This window comes from Pagrus major, chromosome 18 (assembly GCF_040436345.1).
Source record: "Pagrus major chromosome 18, Pma_NU_1.0".
NCBI classification, from domain to species: domain Eukaryota; kingdom Metazoa; phylum Chordata; class Actinopteri; order Spariformes; family Sparidae; genus Pagrus; species Pagrus major.
In genome coordinates this window covers 26,991,920-27,011,004 of record NC_133232.1, presented here as the reverse complement: position 1 = coordinate 27,011,004, position 19,085 = coordinate 26,991,920, and the positions used below count along the sequence as shown (strand labels likewise).

At 42.1% G+C, this 19,085-nt stretch overlaps 1 protein-coding gene across 1 annotated transcript; it reads right to left on the bottom strand.

The window, feature by feature from the left end:
- Positions 1-4,734: 4,734 nt before the first annotated feature.
- Positions 4,735-18,968, bottom strand: LOC141013635 (RING finger protein 44-like). The gene is made up of 12 exons (XM_073487421.1): positions 17,510-18,968; positions 13,324-13,376; positions 12,979-13,160; positions 11,169-11,613; positions 10,177-10,317; positions 9,886-10,074; positions 8,880-9,041; positions 8,685-8,788; positions 7,698-7,779; positions 7,474-7,595; positions 7,202-7,301; positions 4,735-5,856 (listed from the first exon to the last, which is right to left on the bottom strand). Exons 1-12 carry the CDS (start codon positions 17,793-17,795, stop codon positions 5,794-5,796), a joined length of 1,929 nt encoding a protein of 642 aa, XP_073343522.1. The 5' UTR covers positions 17,796-18,968; the 3' UTR covers positions 4,735-5,793.
- Between the last annotated feature and the right edge of the window lie 117 nt (positions 18,969-19,085).

Here is a 19,085-nt window from a genome sequence, read left to right as displayed (position 1 = left end):
CGGCATAAATCCCAGAACAAGGCAAAATGACCTCCTCACATATCAGGAAGCCAGCTGGCATCAGATGTGCTTTTCCAGACTCTTCAATGAAATAAAGTCATTGGGGGGAAAACTGATGTAACACTGCAACCATGAAGGCTTTAAAATGATCAGCAGAGGCACAGAGATGGCAAATACAGCTCATGTCTCTTGAATCAAAATATATTGCACACATTTAAAGTATACTTAATGTGTCGTCTGCGCATCTGTGTGTTATGGCCACAGATAGATTGGTATTGGTGTATGAATTTTGTAATATGCGCCGATATAAGAAGAAAAAAAGGCTTGGAATAATTTGTAAAAGAGTCAAATATCCTGCCTCTGTTACATCTCTTTGTCACAAGTGTATGATAACCACATTTAAGAGATCATTGCAAAAAATGTGTACAGAGTAAACGCTGGTTAAATAGTCTGTTGTACCTTTTTTTTCAAGCTTTTTAGATTCAACACGTCAGAAACTGGAAAACTGGAATGATTGTTCAGTTTTGATCATCTGTACGCCGAAATATTTCAGGTCTTTTTCAATTAATTTCATAGAAAATTGACACTTAAAGGCATCCGAGTATGTGCATTGATATGTAATGATTAGCAAGATAGATGAAAAAATAGAAATATAGTACTTGAAAAACCAAATCACAGTCTTAAAATTTTATTATTTTTCTGTTTAGGACTGAAACTTTGAAGTTAATATAAAGTCATGTGACAATAATGACAACATTTATACTTTGACAAGTGACTTCATTAACTTTGCTCTGCGCTGCATCACACCAGCTCCCTGGAGACGGGATTATCCAGCAGACCGGGAAGACGACTGGAGGGTCCTGCTGTCCATGAGTGTGTGTGTGTGTGTACAGAGTGCACAGTGTGTACAGTATATCCTACAGTGTATATATATATATATCACCAACACGTGATGCACTCTGCCTCCAAGCTCACCTCTCCTCTTGACTAAATGTGTCAGATGGAAAGCCTGAGCCCCCAGTATAGTTTCTGTCCTATCCACGCACACACACATCCCAGTTCTGTCCCTGTCTGTCTCGCTCTCTCACCCACACACACCTCATGTCCCACGAGTGACAGTGATGGCCGCTGACAGCTCAGAACATGATGACATGGCCAACAGCCACCCGGCATGCAGAGGGGGGAAATCCCTAAGAAATAAATATCACACACTTCACTCGGGTGAGATGGGCAAGAGACAACCTGCCCTGCTGACACGTTCACATTTAACCCTCACACTGCCGGGTCTGCTGAGGGGAGTTAGAGAGATACTGTATGTGTATGTGTGGTAATGTGTGTGTGTGAGAGAGAGAGAGAGAGAGAGAGAGAGAGAGAGAGAGAGAGCGTGAATGTAAGTGAAGCAGGCAGAGCTCACTGTGCCCTCACTTTCTTTTTATATACGAGCAGGATGGAGAATCCATGTACCCTGTCAGCTCGGGACAGTCTGCACAACACACACATACTGCTCTTATTCTCTCTCTCACACACACAAAAACACACACACACGCACACACACACACACAAGCATGCACTTACACATCAAAAGTGTGGGCTGCCTGGAGGAGAGTGCTGCAGACAGCTGAGGTGTGTAAGAGTCTCCTCTCTTCATTTAAGCATCAGAGGAAGAACAGAATGAAAAAAAATCTGTTTACTCAGACTCAAGTTTTATCTTGAAGAATAAAAGTTGTGGCGTCTGATTGTTTATATTTTCCTTTAATGATTGTAAAACTGTTGATTTCTCTCTTTTTTCATCAAACCACATTTGTTTTGTCCCAAAGTATGAAAACAAAGTTTTTATGGGATCACAGATCAACTAAATTATGCACTATATTTATATGTATGTATAAACTGTTTACTACGGGCTGAGCGATTATCTGCCTGGTGGTGATCTGATCTGATATTCAGCATTTTTTTTCCATTTTTTCGGAATTTGTGTTATTTTTTAAACCAATTGCTGATAAAATAAATTAAATGCATTCAAATGTTTTACTTTGGCTCTGATGCAGCATACACTCTGCAAAGTAACTTGCCTCCAAAATGTTGTGGAGTGGAAGTATAAAGTGGCAGAAGATGAAAATACTCTAAGTAAAGTACAAGTGAAATATAATTAAATGCACACTTGCATGTATAAACACACACAAAAGAACCATAAAGGAGCGAACAATGCTACAAATGTAATACACTGACACAAAAAAGAATGATCCTCCTTCAAACTTCATTACACTGCATGTAAAATAAATATAATCCTTGCCACAAGTTTTCTTCTTCTTCCTCTCTCTTTGACCTAAAACTTATAGACTTAAAGAAACTTACTCTTCCTCACAACCACTGTACGACAAGCTGCCTGGAACATGTCACCAGTCTGGGCACAGCCTGAGGATGCCAGTGTGACTAACCAGCCAAAAGAGGAGGACATTCAAGCCCCTCATGAGCAGCTACAGTGATACTGTAAGAAAATAATTGTTTGGGTAAGCTAACAGAGAAATGAAGGGTTTCTGTCGTGCAGATTTTACACTGCAGTCAGGATGTAAATGTGATGCACTGCATCTTAAATTTTGCATTTTTCATGTGTTTTTACCACACAGTAAGAGGGGCTCACCTGCCGTCAGACGCTGTGCATCCTCTGACCTCGCAAAACCCTGATGATGAGACGGACGAGTGGGAAAGAGAAAGCAAAGACAAGACAAATATTGTTCGTTCCCTAAGTTGAGCAACTGGGCAGACAGTTTTAGTCAGAAATCCCCCCCATCTCTTCCACTTCACTGCTCAGCAGCGGAAGCAGGTTAAAGGAGTGGGTGGTGATTGCAGCAGAAAGTGGCAAAGAGGGAGAGGAGGAGGAGGGTGGACGAGAAGATGCATAAGTAAAAAGACAGGAGGGGAGGAAGAACAGAGTGGTGAGACAGTAGAGAATGAAAGAAAGGGAGACGAGCGTAAACAGAAGAGAGTGCAAGAGGAGAAAGGAGAGGAGCAAAGTCGCTGAAGGAAAGGACAGAAGTGGTGGAGGAGGGGGAATGAAAAGGCAGTGTGGGAGTAAGAGACGCATAAAAAAAAGAGGAGGAGATGAACAAAAAAAGGAGAGAGGAAGCAAATAGTTTGACAGAGTGAAGGACGGGAGGACAGTGAGTCATCAGGCCTCTCGTTTAATTAAACATGAACTCAAAACAAGAATCCTCTTCGTCTCTTAAAAGGAGGAAATGATCAGACTTTCTCTAAGTTTCAGATGACATGAACCTGCATCACCTCGTGTTTTTCAGTTTAGAAATCAAAGTGACACCTACGCGTCAGGATTAAAGACGACCAGAACAAACTTGTGCTCAGACGCAATGAAGCTCTTCTTAAAGATGTTGTGACGTTCAGTTGGTGTCTTTGAACCCACCCTCCATACCAAGACGCATGTTGTTAGTTATGTAAGGACAGAAGAAGAATGAAGGGAGCAAATAAATACAGGACAAGAAATGCAAAGAGAAAGGGAACAACCAATATCTATGGACAGAAGTCTCCATAATCTCTTTCAGAAGTCAAAGAGAGGCTCAATGTAAAGAAAAAGACAACTGTCCCCAGGTGCTTTTGCACTCTTTGTCAAAAACAATGACATTTGTGTTCTCGGCGCCTCAAGCAGCTCCTTGCAAAGGTGAAGCCATTTGTGCTGCAAAGCCTCGAGGTGGTGTCCAACTGTAGATACTGTATCAGTACGTACAGTAACACAGTTTCTGTTCTGTAAGTCAACAGAAGGCGGGAGACAAACAGGCGTGTGCTGCCAGGGAAACAGCTGTGTGCAGTCAGGGTAACAGACGTGTGCTGCGAGGGGAGGGGGCGGCCTGGCTGTACACCAAGTGTACACAGACTTTTATTTAAATTGCAGTGTACAGTAATACTTAAAGAGCAGGCCGCTGATTCTCTGTTAATGAAGCTGTCTACTGTGGTTTTTAATTGATTAGATGTTTGGTTTCACTACCTGAAGCTTGTTCTCTCAAAATCACGTTCATATAACTATATACACTTTGTTATTCCTCTCGTTACGTCTGGGTTTTGATTAATTTACCTTCACATTTACGTTGTATTTTTGTTGGAATAATTGTGCTGTATTGTGCAGAATAAAGGTTTTATTGTATTGACTCCTACCTGCCCTTGTTTTAAGGGTGAAAGTTATGAGTGCAAAATTACAATAAAACGTGTCACAGTAGAGTCAAATCTGATGGGAACCACAACAGAGTGATGTTGGGTGTGTTTACCGTCTTGTCATGTGAGAAATATTTGTATTCCACTTATGAGTCCCTGTGATCAGCACACAATCTACATTATTGTGCAGGTCCTTATTAGGGCAACCAAAACATAACATAAGGAATACAACTTGGGCAGATGTTGAGAGATGGTAGTCTAGAAGAGCAGTAACGCCACCTGGTGGCAGAAGTCATTGCAACCGCAGACCAAAAACTGGAAAGATGGAGCAGCAGTCAGTGTCATCTTTACAACCTAGATACCAAATAAGTTGTGACGCCAAAACAAATGAAAACAGGATTAAAACAAATTTGGAATTTTGGAATTGAGGTTGTAATAATGACAACAACATTAACACAAAGCAATCCAGCACAACCAGACCTGGTTTACTACAGGTCTTAATTTGCTATCGAAAAAAGAGAGAAAGAGTAAAAGAAAGAAAGAAAGAAAGAAAGAAAGAAAATACAAAATGCAAAGTTTAAAAAGTTCATATCAAGCCTTTTATTTGGTATACAGATATTCATAGATTTATACAGTATATATAGATATATGTATATATGTAACACATGTGCCACCGCAAAGTCACAGACAAACTCATTTTTACTAAGAAAAGAAAGAAAAAGAAAAATATATAATGTGCTTATTTCAAAGTAGTGCCGTGAAGCGCTTGTAATGAAAGATGACCAAAACCGGAATGATGAGGTAACTGCCAGGCAGGAAAACAATCACTTATAATGGTTTAATAATAATAATAATAATAATAATAATAATAATAATAATAATCTACTAAAACAAATGGATCAATAGGCAACCGTATAGTGGCAACATGGACCCTTAGTGTCAAACTAGAGAAAAGGATTTAAGTCAACATAACATAACATAACACACACACACACACACACACACACACACACACACACACACACACACACACACACACACACACACACACACACACACACACACACACACACACACACACACAGTATGCATACAGACAGACAGTGCATAAACGTACAAACAGGAAGTAAAATCAGTCACTCGTGAGAGCAAAAACTCTCAGATGTCGTTAACTCTTGTCTGATACACAACAGAAACTCAGGCATGCTCCAGGACACCTAAAAATCTCTCTCACACACACACAGAAAACACAGTCATGTACCACAGCCCGACATTACAGGGCTGACCGAACAATGCTTGCACAGTTCTGCATGCACATGTACATGCGCACACACACACACACACACACACACAACACAGCAGAATAGTGGTCAGGCAGGATATAATTCACTGAGAGATGTGAGGGCCTGCATTCATGTGAACGGGACACACTGATAGAAAGAAAAATAACTGGGGAAAAGACAAATGTAAAAGGAGAAGTGATAAAGATTGAAAGGATAAGAAATGAGCAGGAAGTGCTGCATAAACAGAAAAGGAAGTGGTGTGTGTGTGTGTGAGGATGTACATGTGCCACTATATCAGGAGCAGGTAGCACTGAACAACAGACATTTCGGAGTGTCTGGCTCCCTCATGTGGTCACTCGGAGTCTCTCTGGACCTCTGAGGCGTCGGCCCGACAGATGGGACACGTCCTGTTGGCCTGAGGACGGAGAGAGGAAAACGAATGATCCAGTTACGTTTTTAGAGGCAGTTTAATCTTCAGTGACAGAAAATGTCCACAACTAAACCTGGAACTCACCATTACACCCTCCAATAAAAGACTGTTTCTATGGATCTCAGATGATGACACCATCTTTATTTGTTTTGTATTGATTTGTAATCTCTATAACCTGACTCACATTGTGGATCTGATGCCTCATGCCCCTAAATCATAACACTGGGTTATGATGAACACAAGAACTTGGTGTTCAATTGCCTTTTTTAGCATTATCACTGGGAAATTATGTATTAAAGTATGTGTAGAGCTTTTTCTGATTTTCCTGTCCTGGGGTTTAATGTGGTTTACAGATTTGACTTATTCTTTTGTGCCGAATTTAAGAGCACTGAGACACAAGTCTGATTCTTGTTCTTACAGATCTTGAAGACTGAGATTCTCACAACAAATCTATATTTAAGAGGCGCCTGTGACAAATAATTAACCCGTTCTTGGACTGATTTTTTTCTTGGTAAGTTACTCATTAAGGAACCTTACACCAGTCATCAGCACGCTATTATGTGACATTTTTGCTCAGAGATTTTAATCTATAACCAAATAATGTGTGATTAGCCTCAGATCAGGACTTTGAAGTTCTCTCGTGCACGATTACTACAACTCGTGTAAATGTGTCATTTGGCAAGTAAATCGCGCAGGCTTTTCCACACTGGCAGGTAGATGTTTGTAATAATTGTAGTCATGTAATAAAAGACTATGCCGAGAGTCTCTGCTGCGTGTTGGTGTCATTTATGGGCGAGCGCCTCTTCTCCATTGATATACTAAACCTGTGCTTCTTTCTTCTGCTGTCTGTGTCAGTTTGATACAAACAGACCTCACGGTGCATTTTGGTCAACATCGTAAACCCAGAAAACTATACTCAAATGGCCACAAAGGTCTTTATGCAGATTTTTTTCTTATCCTTCCTTCCTTCCTTCCTTCCTTCCTTCCTAAAATAAGGTCTTTCACTCCAGCTGTCCAGCACTTCTAATAATTAGATGCTAATTTCTACATTAGATTTTAAAAATTCCCCAAGTAGCCTTTCTGATCATTTTTAAGTTGGTTTACCGCAGCATTTTTTAAAAATATTTAAAGGCTAAGGATGTGAGATGCAAGAAAGGTGACTTTAATAAACTGATTAAATGTTTTTTTACTCGCAAATCCTTCCAGACCCCCTGACCTTGAATAAAATTCAAATGCAGACCTTTGAGTAATTACTTGGAGAACTCCTGCCTTAGATTAACTCTAAAGGTTGGACACTGTGAGTGAGCTGCCTCTGTGGGGTGGTACTTACCCTCAGCCACTTGTCGACACACTTCCCGTGGAACTCATGGCTGCAGGGCAGGACTCGCAGCAGTTGGCGGGACTCAAAATCACTCATACACACCACACACCTGCAACACAACAGACATTAGCACGTAAAGTACAGCACTTTTCTAACAGCCCAGCGGGCATCGAGGCAGATTTAGGACAATTAATTAACGGGTTAGACTGCAAAATTTGGGGGACAAGTATGAAAAAGGTAAGACCCAATATTCTGTAATCAGAAAAATGTGTGGCACTCACAGTGTTTGTTCAGACTGATGGTTGTTTGGATTGAACCGATAGGAAGGAAGCTGTTCAATGTCTCCCTTGGTCAGTCCTCGGAGTTTGGCCTCTCCCAGACGCTCAGCGAGGTTCAGGAGGGCCTGTAGGGGGGAAACGTTCATCAGAAACAACAGAAGGTTTAGAGTCTGCATCCAGCGAATATACAGACAAAAAGAATAGTAAGAAAACAGATAGAGACAAACCTCATAATTTTCCACTTCTCCATCGTCTACATCCAGCTCAAGACTGATCGCAGGACCTGTGGGCTGGACTGGCAGCATTGAACTACAGAGGGAGAGATTTAACAGAAATGTTAAAGTTTAATCGATCAAACAAGCAAATAAAGCAACTAAGCTGTGCAGTAGTACTTTATTTCCCCAAAACTCAGATGGCATTCATATTCAAGTTGAGTAGTTAATGGGCCAAAAACAATCTAATATATTTCCATCCAATTCAAAAGATATAAGATGTGGCCAAGTCGTCAAATAGTAATACTTGAGTCAACTTTCAACTATCTTTCACCACTGAATGGTGCGTTTACAAACAGCAATAGATAAATCCTGAATAGTATGCCTTTGAAATATTGTTCTGCCTTACATTTTTCTGTATATTCAATATTTTACTACTATTTAAAAATGTAGGACAAATATTTTTGGAATGATTTCCATGTTGAAGGCTCAAGAAATGTTTCACCTTTTCCCTCCCTATCCAACAATTCTGCCCTTCTGTAGTCATAACTTTTATTTAAATCACTCATCTACCTTTGTTTTCCAGAATTAACTTGTATATAAATCAATTAGACCTCTCAAAAAGTCCATATCTTGAAGAAGACTTTCAATATCTATTTAAAACCGTCACTATTGAAAGTTTCAACAAAATAAAACAATCTGACTATACTTTATCCTCGCATTACAAAAAACGTAAAAAAGTAATCTGTGCTAATGGCTTTCCTCTCCGGGTATATCTAATCAAATTAGATCTCTAGAAAGATTATACATTTTGATAAGGACTTTTAGATTTCTTCGTCTCTCCTGCCTGCTCCATCTGAAGTAATATTAGTCAACATAATCAGACAACCTGCAAAAACAAAATCAGATCATCAACCGTATATTTGGCCAATACAATTTAATATATAACCCTTTACTTCTTAACTGTCTTGTCTTAGTAAGTTAATGGATTGATCTACTTACAGGAAGTAAGGCAGGAGGCTGGGGTGGTAAGGCGAAGGTGGCAGTGGCTGTTGTGAGCGGTACCGTCGCCCCGGGAGACGCCGAGGAATAAAGTTTGGATAGGACTAGGTGGAAAATGTCAACAGATACATGACAAACCACTCACATTCTAAGAAGGTATAAAAACATCTTATTGATTTTCTTCTTATTGCTCACCACTCCGAAGAACTCCTGGGGCAGGGGGTCGTGGGAGAGGAAGTGAAGCTGGGTAGAGTGTGGTGTGAGGGCAGGATGGGCGGCGGGAGGATAGTGGAGCCCAGCACCCAAAGACAGATGTTCTCCAAGCAGCTCCACGTCATTCTCTATCCTCTGTAATGGCTGGGAGGGTGGAGAAGGAAATATGTGGAGCTCAAAGGATGAATACACACTGATGCCATCTGAGATTATCTTATGTGATCTTAAAAAACAGGAGAAATCAAAACAATCTGAACACTAGATAACTGATGGGTGTATGACAGAAAAATATTACTAAACTGTACATTAACATATTTAACAGTTGTTTTCATGGATAAATCTAACTTGCAATTCTGGCATGGCTTCATATTAAATTCTTAGGCAGTTGCTTTAATTAACAGTAAATCTTAATTAATATCAGGGCCACACAAAAGACAATGTAGGCATATACTGTACCACCACTGGAGTTGACTCACTTTACTGTAACTTTGATGCTTGCTGTGCAGGCAAACATCTTAAAAACACTGTATTTCAGTGCCTGTCCTGATTTATTACCAAACACTACACAATTTCCAAGCGCTTGCAAACACTAAAAGGAGACTAGCACAAATTGCTTCAACTCAAATGTATAAAATATGCATCATCTCTTTTGCTTTACCACTGTAAAACCCTTTCGCCGCTGCATTTTTTATGCAGCAGGTGGAATTTTTAATGCTCCCCTGAAAGGTGCTGACTGTCACGGTGGTTCTTCAAGTGAAAACTGGCTTTAAGGTAGTTTTCTTGTAGAGATGCACAGAAAGTTGGATATCATCGATCAAATCTTGTCAATTCAGACTTTGATGCAGTATTTTAGAACATTCACAAAAGTTGCATCATATAAAATTCCTTTCATTTCTTTTACTTATACGACTCAACACTATGGAGCACAAACCGAGCATACAATAATCCAATTCAACAAAAAACAGGCATAACATGAATTCTCACTCACCGATCGAGCCTGCTGTGTCGGATAGGGTCCAAACTGTCCAGGCTGGGGCAGGTGAGGTGGGTGGTGGGAGAGGTGTGCTGGGGGATGGGGTAGGTGAGGAGGGGGGAGCAAGAAGGCTTGGTCACTGGATAGCAGTGATGGGAACGGGTAAGACATGGGTAAGTGCTGCACAGAACAAGTCTGAAGGACCTAGCCGAGAGACAAAAAAGAAAACGGAGATGAAAACTCATCAGTTAAAGTAAATTTGCAAAATCTCCAGCTGAATCTGTTACTCAAACATAACACACTCACGGGAGGAGGGACGCTGCAGACGGGATAGTGCTGTCCACTGAAGACCACTGAGCATGCCGGGATCTGCTGAGGGGCAGAGCGAGGCGGCAGGCCTGGTGGTGCTCCAGGTGGAGACACAGGATACGATACTGGAACTGAACCCTGAAAACGGCGATCCAAGGGACAAGGTGATCAACTTTAGAAACAGACTGTGATATACAGCCGAAATTAGTCCTATGAATGACTTGAGAGTTTGTCTACTAATGCAAACTGTAAGTGTGCATTTCATTAAATTTCTGGAGACAAGTGAAACACAGGTACTGTAGTTAGTGATAGTCTTCACCCTTTCATGCAAGAATTATTAACTAATCAAAATAAGGGAGAATCAAAATATTAAATAACTAAATATTGAATATGATGAACTCCCGTTTGTATTTGCCTTTATGGAACAAAAATGTATAAGCTAAATCGATGATACACACCAAAATTTCTCAAGGGTAAAGTTTACATTTGCCGATGAACTTTCCTTTATGCCAGGCAACTTAAAACTAATTTTACTGAATAATCCCCCCACTCTAGAAAACAGTCACACAAGCCAGACATGCTAACAGAAAGACCCACATTAAACAGGTGAATCTTTTGCCAACATGGTGACGATTAGTTTTCCCTGATAATCTTCAAGAAATATAATCACACTAGTCTCTGTAGTCGACATTTTTAACTGAAAATAAGCTAATATCCCCATGACTAGCTGGGTTTAATTTTCACATAGAACTATCTTTAGATTAAGTGTCTTAAAGTGTTGTTTTTTTGTGTCTGTGTCATTCTTGTGCAACATTAGAAGAAGACAAGAACGCACAAGAACAAGAGAATCATTGTCAGTCATAAACATCCGTTCATGTTTTCTCATTTCAGACATCCACTAGAATCATGCCTTTCCTTTCTCAGCTCTTTGTATTGTTTTTCTCCCCAATACACCCCACCAATAAGACCACATCATCTTATGAAGTCACCTGTTCATGGAGGTCCAGCACCACACTGCTCTGTTGCTGAGATGGGTGCGGGTGGAGATGTGGGTGCGGGTGCTGTGGATGGGCCGCAGGGTGCAGCAGCCTTGGAGACAGGTTTGGTGACTGGTGGAGAGGCCTCGGGGAGGGGTTTGGTGGATGGTGCCCTGGGCGCTCCTCGGGCCCGGGCCCCAGCCCTCGGGGAGGTTGCTGGCTGTAGGGTGTGTAGCCCTGAGGGGGAGCCGGGTGACGGTAGTTCTCATCCTGGTGGCCCGGCGACAGCCCGTGGTGGGAGTGTAGGTGGTGATGGTGATGATGGTGGGCGTTGGGGTGGTGATGGTGGTGGTGGTGATTGTTGTTGCTGTTGTAGTGGTGGTGATTGTTGTGGGCGTGGTGGTGGTGGTGGCGGGTCAGACGGTCTCTCCGGCCACGTTGGCGTCTCATTGGAGGGCTGAAGAAGAGGCAGAAGGAGGCATTTTGTCATCTGCATCATTACAAATACAAAAGTTGCATCATTATAAATGCAAAACTAGGTAATTATAAATACAATACTAGATGCAGCTGAACCTTAGACCTCATCTTCTTTAATTCCACACATCTTCTTTGTCAAAATGTGGCACCAACATTACAGTTCAGCAGTTCAGATCAGAGATACAGGTGGGTTACGCTAGGTGCAGCTAGGCTTAGGACAATATGAAAATTACAAATCACGCTTAAACCCTCCAACAAAATATTATCCAGACAAAATATTCTTTGAACCATAACATACTGGAATCATTTTTACCTTCCATTTTGTTCGAAAACAAACATTTGTATTGCTATTTTATATTAATAGGGTAATAGGTCTTCAGCCATGGTGAAAGGCTTCAGCAATTCAAAATAAATCAGGAAACCTGTCAGTGAGCTTGACAGCTTTTTCAAGTCATTCGTGTGAGGATATTCATGATTATCCCGAAAATGACATTTCACCATATTGTGAGTGTGTTTATCACGATCTGTGATACATTTGATTATTGTCACATCCTTAGTGGCAGCTAATGTAACCTACAGGAGAGTTGAGAGTGGGCTACAGAGGTATTGTAAGTTCACTTCTTACTAACGCTACACCCCCTGATTTTTTTTTAAATATTCAAACTTGTGGCAATTTATCAGATTTCATGCAGCTCCCTCTGGAGCCACAAAAGGCTTGATACAGCTTTGAACAAGACTTATGTGTACAAGACCTGTATGCAGAATCTGATGTGTAAAACTGGCCCTCCTTTAAGTGTGACTATGAAAATCTGACTTCAATTTTATTACACATTAATGACAGAAAGCCGGACAAAGGAAGAAGATAATGCATTTTAACCATAATTTTTTGCCAAGTAAATCATATGTGTGCTAATAAAAAAACTAGCAAGCTAGAGAGAGATAAATAATCAGTTTGGGAATCTAAGCTGTGGATGCTTTTACCACAAACAGTCAGGTTAGACAGATGTTACTGAGATTTTCAATCTCATCACACACCTACTCAGACTCAATCATGCATCACTGCACTGTTATTTTATTGATGCTTTGATATATTCAAGCATTATGTTTTTGTGTTAGCTCCTCTTGTTTCAGACCATGCATCAAACATTTAATGTAGGGCTGTAACTAATCATTATTGTCATTATCAATACATCTGACAATTGCGTCCCGAATGTTTCTTGATTAATAAGTTAATCGTCATGTGATTTCTCATTCATTTTGACTTCTTATTGGCTGAAAAATGACCAGATTAATTTAAAAAATAATAGTATATGTATTGGTGCCACAGACACACACACACATTTACCTGCGTCTGTTTCGGAGAGGTGTGTGGCATCTCTCTGGCATGTAGTGGGGGTGTGGTCTGCGACTGGGAGGAAGCTCCCAGGGGCGAATGGGAGAGGAGGGAGTCGAGGGAGGGGCGGAGTTTAGATCCAACATGGACTGCTGGGAGAGACGCTGCCTTTTCGGGCTCGGGCTGTCTTCCATCTGCACAAAGAGGTAAAGGAGGAGAGGGAGACCAGGGGGATGGTTGGAAACAAAAGGAGGACAAACAAAAGGGGAGGATGAATAAGAAAATAATGACATACAAATCCTATTCAAACCAGGAGCAAAGCAGAGGCAACAGGCAGTAGTCATGTTTCATACTTACTTTGTCCCGATCGTCGCTGCACACATTATCAGGATGAAAATGTAGCACTCCTCCTGCAGGCCACAAAGGAAAAAAAACAAAACATAAATCAGATCAGATAGGGCTGAGGAAATCATCATCATCACAAGACACATGGACATATGCTAAACCAACAGAAATACAACACACAGGCAGCTGGTTGCCTTTGATCTTATTTTCCATTCTAAGACCCGACTGGATGCCAAAAAATCATCGTTATCTTGATGAGGCCTGGCTGATTTGCCTGAACAGACTTAAAACTACAAAATCCAACAGTGATAAGAAAAGTGCATCCAAAATACTTTCTCACAAACAGAGTTACAGTCCTCCTTCCTCAGCAAGGGTCCGTCCGTCTTCCAAACAGGCTTTTGAATTTCCTGCTTGAAACAAGAGAGGAAGCTGTCTCTGGAAGATGTCACTCTGCACTCATCTTCTCTGGCTCTCACAGACAAACTATTCCCTCTGATCTACCATGAAAAGCCCGAGCAGACTCACAGAAACAGACGCGCAGACATCCACTTATCAAACGTGTGCAACACACCAGAATGTCTTGTTGGCTTTTCACATGTAACGTTGTTTGAATGCGGCTAATGACTTCTGTCTCCAGTCGTCACCGTCGCTTTTCTCCAAGTTGCCAATGTGTTAGGGCTGCAACTAACAATTCTTTTCATTTCCGGTTAATCTGACGAGTATTTTGAAAACGAATTGATTTATTGTTTAGTCTATAAAATGTGAAAAAAATTGTGATGTCCCAGAGCCCCAGGTGACATCTTCAAATTGCTTCTTTTGTCCAAACAACAGTCCAAAACCGAAAAACTCTTATTTTACTATTAATGACAAAGAAAAGCAGCAATTTCTTACATTTAAGAGGGTGAACCAGCAAATGTTTGACATTTTTGCTTGAAAGGTGACTGAAAAGATGAATTGATTATCAAAATAGTTAATTTTCTTTCAACTAACTAATGAATTAATCAATCAAATAATCATTGCAGCCTTATTGAGTACTATCAAAAAGTGAGATGATTACCTGATTGTTGGTTGTTTAGTCAGCAAAAGAAAACCAAACTATAATCGTCTAGGTGATTTATTAAGCAGAAATGCCAAGCATTACCTGGTTTCATTTTATCTAGCAAAAAATATAAACAGATTAATAAATGATTAAAATGATTGCAAGTTGCACCCCTAGCACTATCCATTAAATTGGAGCAACACTGTAGAATAGCATTAGCAGAAAGCCTAGCTTCAAGTCTGTGTGATGGCAAGCATCTGCTGTGCTGAAATGTCCTGAGCAGGGCAGTGAACCATTATTAGTTCTGCAACAGCAGCTCAGTGCTTTGCTTCTTCCCCATTTTTTTTTAACAAGGGATAAAAAAATCTCTCCTCAAAGATCAACAGACGACAAAAAAGACTCCCTAATGATATGAATGAGATCAGTACATCCAGAAATACTGAAATACTACAAAAAAAAAGACAAATCACATCACTGAATAAGGCGCTAATACCAGAAACATAATCTCAGCAGAACACAATGCTCTCCCAGCTGTTTATCTGACCGTCCACATGTGCAATCTGGATGCAGCATGTGCACACGGACATTTCAGCAGCTTAAGAAGGATGTCCTTGAACTCAGCTGACAAGAGTTTGCTCCAAGCAGTCCCCCAAAACCTTTAATCACCAAAAACAAGGGGGAGGGGGGTCTCCTTCCCTCATCTCCTTCTCCCTCTATGCCTCCCTCATCCAAACAGCCCCTTCTGTCTCCTCAGAAACAACAGATCTGAAAGCATCCCGCCTCCACCCCCCCACCCTTTTCTTGTCTTTGCGACGCCACTCCAGAGCCATGTGAAGTCCGCCGAAAGTGACAGCTCAAAGACGCCCTGCTAGTGGCTGCGGCGAAGAGAGGGATGGTTGGTTGACTGTCTAGCCAACAGTAGGGGCCAACACATTGCTTTACATCTTTATTCATCTACCATCCCTTTTTATTTAGACCTCATAGGGTCCTGGGCCTCAGCCGCCCATGTGTTTGAGGAGAACTAGGTCTGTTGACGCCGATTCACCCCAGGGGCCATGGTGAGGGGATGGTGAGCCAGCCTGAACGGGTTCTGTTGGCGATCATAAACGACCTCCGAGCATGGCTGCTGGGGGAGACTGACACCATTTCTTTCACGACAGGCAATCAAGTCAGGCAGGCGCGATAGTGAACTTAAGTATCAGCTGTCATCAAGTAGCAATTTTCTCCTGTTCTTTAAGACTTGAAGTCAAAAACAGAGAGACAATCCATCTCACCCACATAATCTGCAGATGATAGCAGAATTAACGAGTATCTGTAAAAAAAAGTGGTTGCTATTATTTTTGCAGTGTTGTCAGGCTGTGGGAGGCAACACTCACTATTAAAGCTACACTGGGTGAAAACATGCTTGACACTGGGGGAGTGAAAGAGGAGGAGAAAGAAAAAAAACAGAGCCAAGACAGAGGGGACACATTTTTAACACCCCAAATCCAACCCCGACACAGTCTACATAAAGTGATGGTGAGAGGTGTAATACAGTGACATGTACAAAAACAAACAAGCCCAAACTAATACACACTCTTATTTCGCTTACACACAGTACACGTTATACACACACAGACCGCAGTCATCTAAGAAGAGGCATGTGCTGCTGCTAGAAGGAGGAGACAGATCAAACAGCTGGGAGATACACTGTTTAAGTCATTCACACAAAACCCTCTGTAGTCTCTCAATTAGGGAAGCATGTGTTTTTGTGTGTCCCCTCTGCGAGGCTTATTTTGGGTATTTGGCAACAGCGCTGCTATTACGACAGAGGAGGCCCATTAAAAAGCCCGTTTTAATTCATTCACTGCACTTTTTTTTTTGCCTCCGGGGGAATCCAATCTTGTATTACAGAAGGTATTACAGTCACTTTCCGATGGTCAGCGATGGAAACTGCAGAACGCTAAACAGACTGGTGTCAGTTTTGAAAACAATGAAAGGAGGCTCACTTTGGTTTTTCTCTCTGGCAGTTTTGTTTCTTCCACCTTTTTCTGAAAGGTTTTGGTGAGTTTTTCATTCCGGTTTTAATGAGTTTGGGTTGGTTAAGGGGCCATTTCCTGGGCATGAAAAACCAATTGATCTTGGGCAAGCCGAAAAAAAATTAGCTTGACAAAGTGAAGAAATCAATTACGTGCCACCAGAACTCTGCTGTTTTCATTCCTCTGTTTCAGACAGTACTTTGAAACTACGACACCTTATTCATCTGAACTGCAAGATGAGAGATCTGTTTGACTATTTTGGCATGATACAGAGCTGTGCACTGGCTAAAAATCTTAAGTTGAATAGCATTAAAGTTTATGGATGAAAGGGCTGATGGTGAACAAGAAGAAAGCATGCATCACAGCAGTGAGCAATCTGAAACAAAGAGATAAAATCGCTATGAAGAAAAAGACTTCATTTCAAACAATTTCAAGGCTTCATACTGCTCTTTTAATCAGTCTCCTCTCATACATAGTGCTTGTATTATGTAGGATGTTTAAACCTCAAGGCCAATTATGACTGATCTGATCATAAATGAAAATGCATTGCTCTCCAGCCATCAATATTACAGCTTGAATCCTTCAGCTATCCGTTTGAAAGATTTCCACTGATCTGCCAGCAGAAACACTTGTTTTATTCAGTCTACATATCTCTACATATAAGTCAAAATCTAATCAAAGGTAATTAATGACTTAACTGATCACCTATAGCATTACTTTCCATGAGTAATATGACCTGCAGGCCTTCAGGACCAACATGCCTGGATTATCCAAAGGGGAAATTCTGCATTTCCTTCCTGAGGGCCAGTATTATTTGCACTGGAAGAATAAAGCCAGGTAATAACATACAATACAAAGTTCAGGAACCTGGTTTGTCCCGTATTACCTGAGCAAATGCTATTCAACCCTCTACAGCAGGACCATAGCTGACGTGACATATAGCTGGCCTTTCATGCAACAGCTGGCAGTGAAAGCACCAAGCCTTTTAGTTAAATGTCTCAAAGCCTGTTAAGCTGCTAGTGGTCTGCCTGCATCCCTCAGGGGGTGTATCCTGTGTGAGTGTGTGTGTGTGTGTGTGTGTGTGTGTGTGTAATGATGCATCTAGCCGGGCTGCAGGCCCTGTTTACTGAAGCCTGCTTACCGGCCCCGGGGTGTCTGTGAGCTCCGTGCGACGAGTGGCGCTGCGCCCCTGCGGACAGGTAGCTCCCCTGGGTGTGCTGCTGCTGGTTATCCGGGTAGCTGCGACCACCGTGGTGCGGCGCCCAGCCGGGGTTGCTCTGCTGCGGGTAGCTCACCCCTCCTCCGCTGGCGTTCATCATGCTCCCGTTACCCACCGCGTTGCCACCGCTGTTGCTCCCAACGTTGCCGTTCATGCCGAAATGATAAAAGCCGGACCGAGACCGCGACCGAGTCCTCGGGGGGTCCATGGCTGGGGAGGAGGAGGAGGAGGAGGAGGAAGAGGAGGGCGGTGGTGGATGGACGTGATGAAGGTAGGCTGGAGAGATGGACGTCCAGAAACGGACAGGAGCCTCCCTCTTCAGACCGCTTCTCCGCGTCAGTCTATCCACCTAGTTACCCCTGATAACGACCGGCTACTGCGAGTGTTTTCTGAGGCATTTAAAGCTGTTGTGTCAATATAATGGGATGAGACACCTGGAGGCAGCTGGCTCAGCCCTCATATGTCGCACAAACACCATCTGCATCACATCCACTCTCTCCACAGCTATCTGAAACCGCTTATTTATTTACGTACACAAGTAATTTTTTTTTTTTTAAATAAATATCGTAGTTAAATCAGCATGTGGTCTAACAAATTAAGCATCAAAACATCATCTTCTCTAAGTTACTTATCTGTGGGGGGTTTTTTGCGTCGTTACCAGAACAACAGCTGAGCAAGTCTCAGGATCTCTATTGTCTTTTCACAGTGGAGCAGTCGAGCTTTCCCACAGTGAAATAAAAGTGTTTTTAAAGGCGAAAAAATCGCACGCAAACGTGCCACTACACGTGTGATCCCATCGCAAACGCATACACGAACAAGCGACTGCAAATGAAGTTAATATTGCTCTCTCTCTCTGTGCCATCGACAGCCTGTCAAGTTAAATACTTAAATCCCTCAACACAAGCAAGATGGCTAGCTGTCGAGCGCTAGCAAACTAAAGAAAACCAGCTGCCCCGGTAGCAGCCTGTGAAACAAAGTTGTTAGCATCGGTTCGTGGATAAATCGCGACTAAAGTGCAACGGGAAGCCGAATATAAGTAGAAAAGTTACACCCCTTCGCGTTGGCTAACTATACCCGCTCGTTCATTAGCATAATTTCGATTTTTCCAGCTAGCCCGAGGCTAACAGGAAGCGGAGTCCAGAGGGGAAAACAAGTCCAACCGTGCCGACATTACAAGCTAGCTAGCGTCGCGCCGTGTCGAGGTTTGCCCGGTCGTGAAACGGCGCCAACAGCGGATTACCTCGGGCCGCACGAGAAAACAGACAGCCACCTTATCCGTCAAGCGAGGTGGACGGTGTTTGTCCAATTTAAATCCCCTCTCGCATTCGCTATCGAGTGTTTTCTCTGGTCAGCGGGGAGTGTAGTGGAGATCAATCAATGGGAGTTTCACATCTCTGCCAAGTCATCGCCAGTCGATCGCAGAGAAACGCGTCGCTCGTCGCCGCTAAAACCCGCGTTGCGTTTGCACGTTAATCCTACGCATTTGAGAGCGACGACG

Coding starts and splice junctions, on each gene's coding strand:
- LOC141013635 (XM_073487421.1), bottom strand. CDS start 17,795: ATGGACCCCCCGAGGACTCGGTCGCGGTCTCGGTCCGGCTTTTATCAT. Junction 8,789..8,879: donor CCCAGGAGTTCTTCGGAGTG/GTGAGCAATAAG, acceptor TTTTCCACCTAG/TCCTATCCAAACTTTATTCC. Junction 5,857..7,201: donor GTGTCGACAAGTGGCTGAGG/GTAAGTACCACC, acceptor CTCCGTCCTCAG/GCCAACAGGACGTGTCCCAT.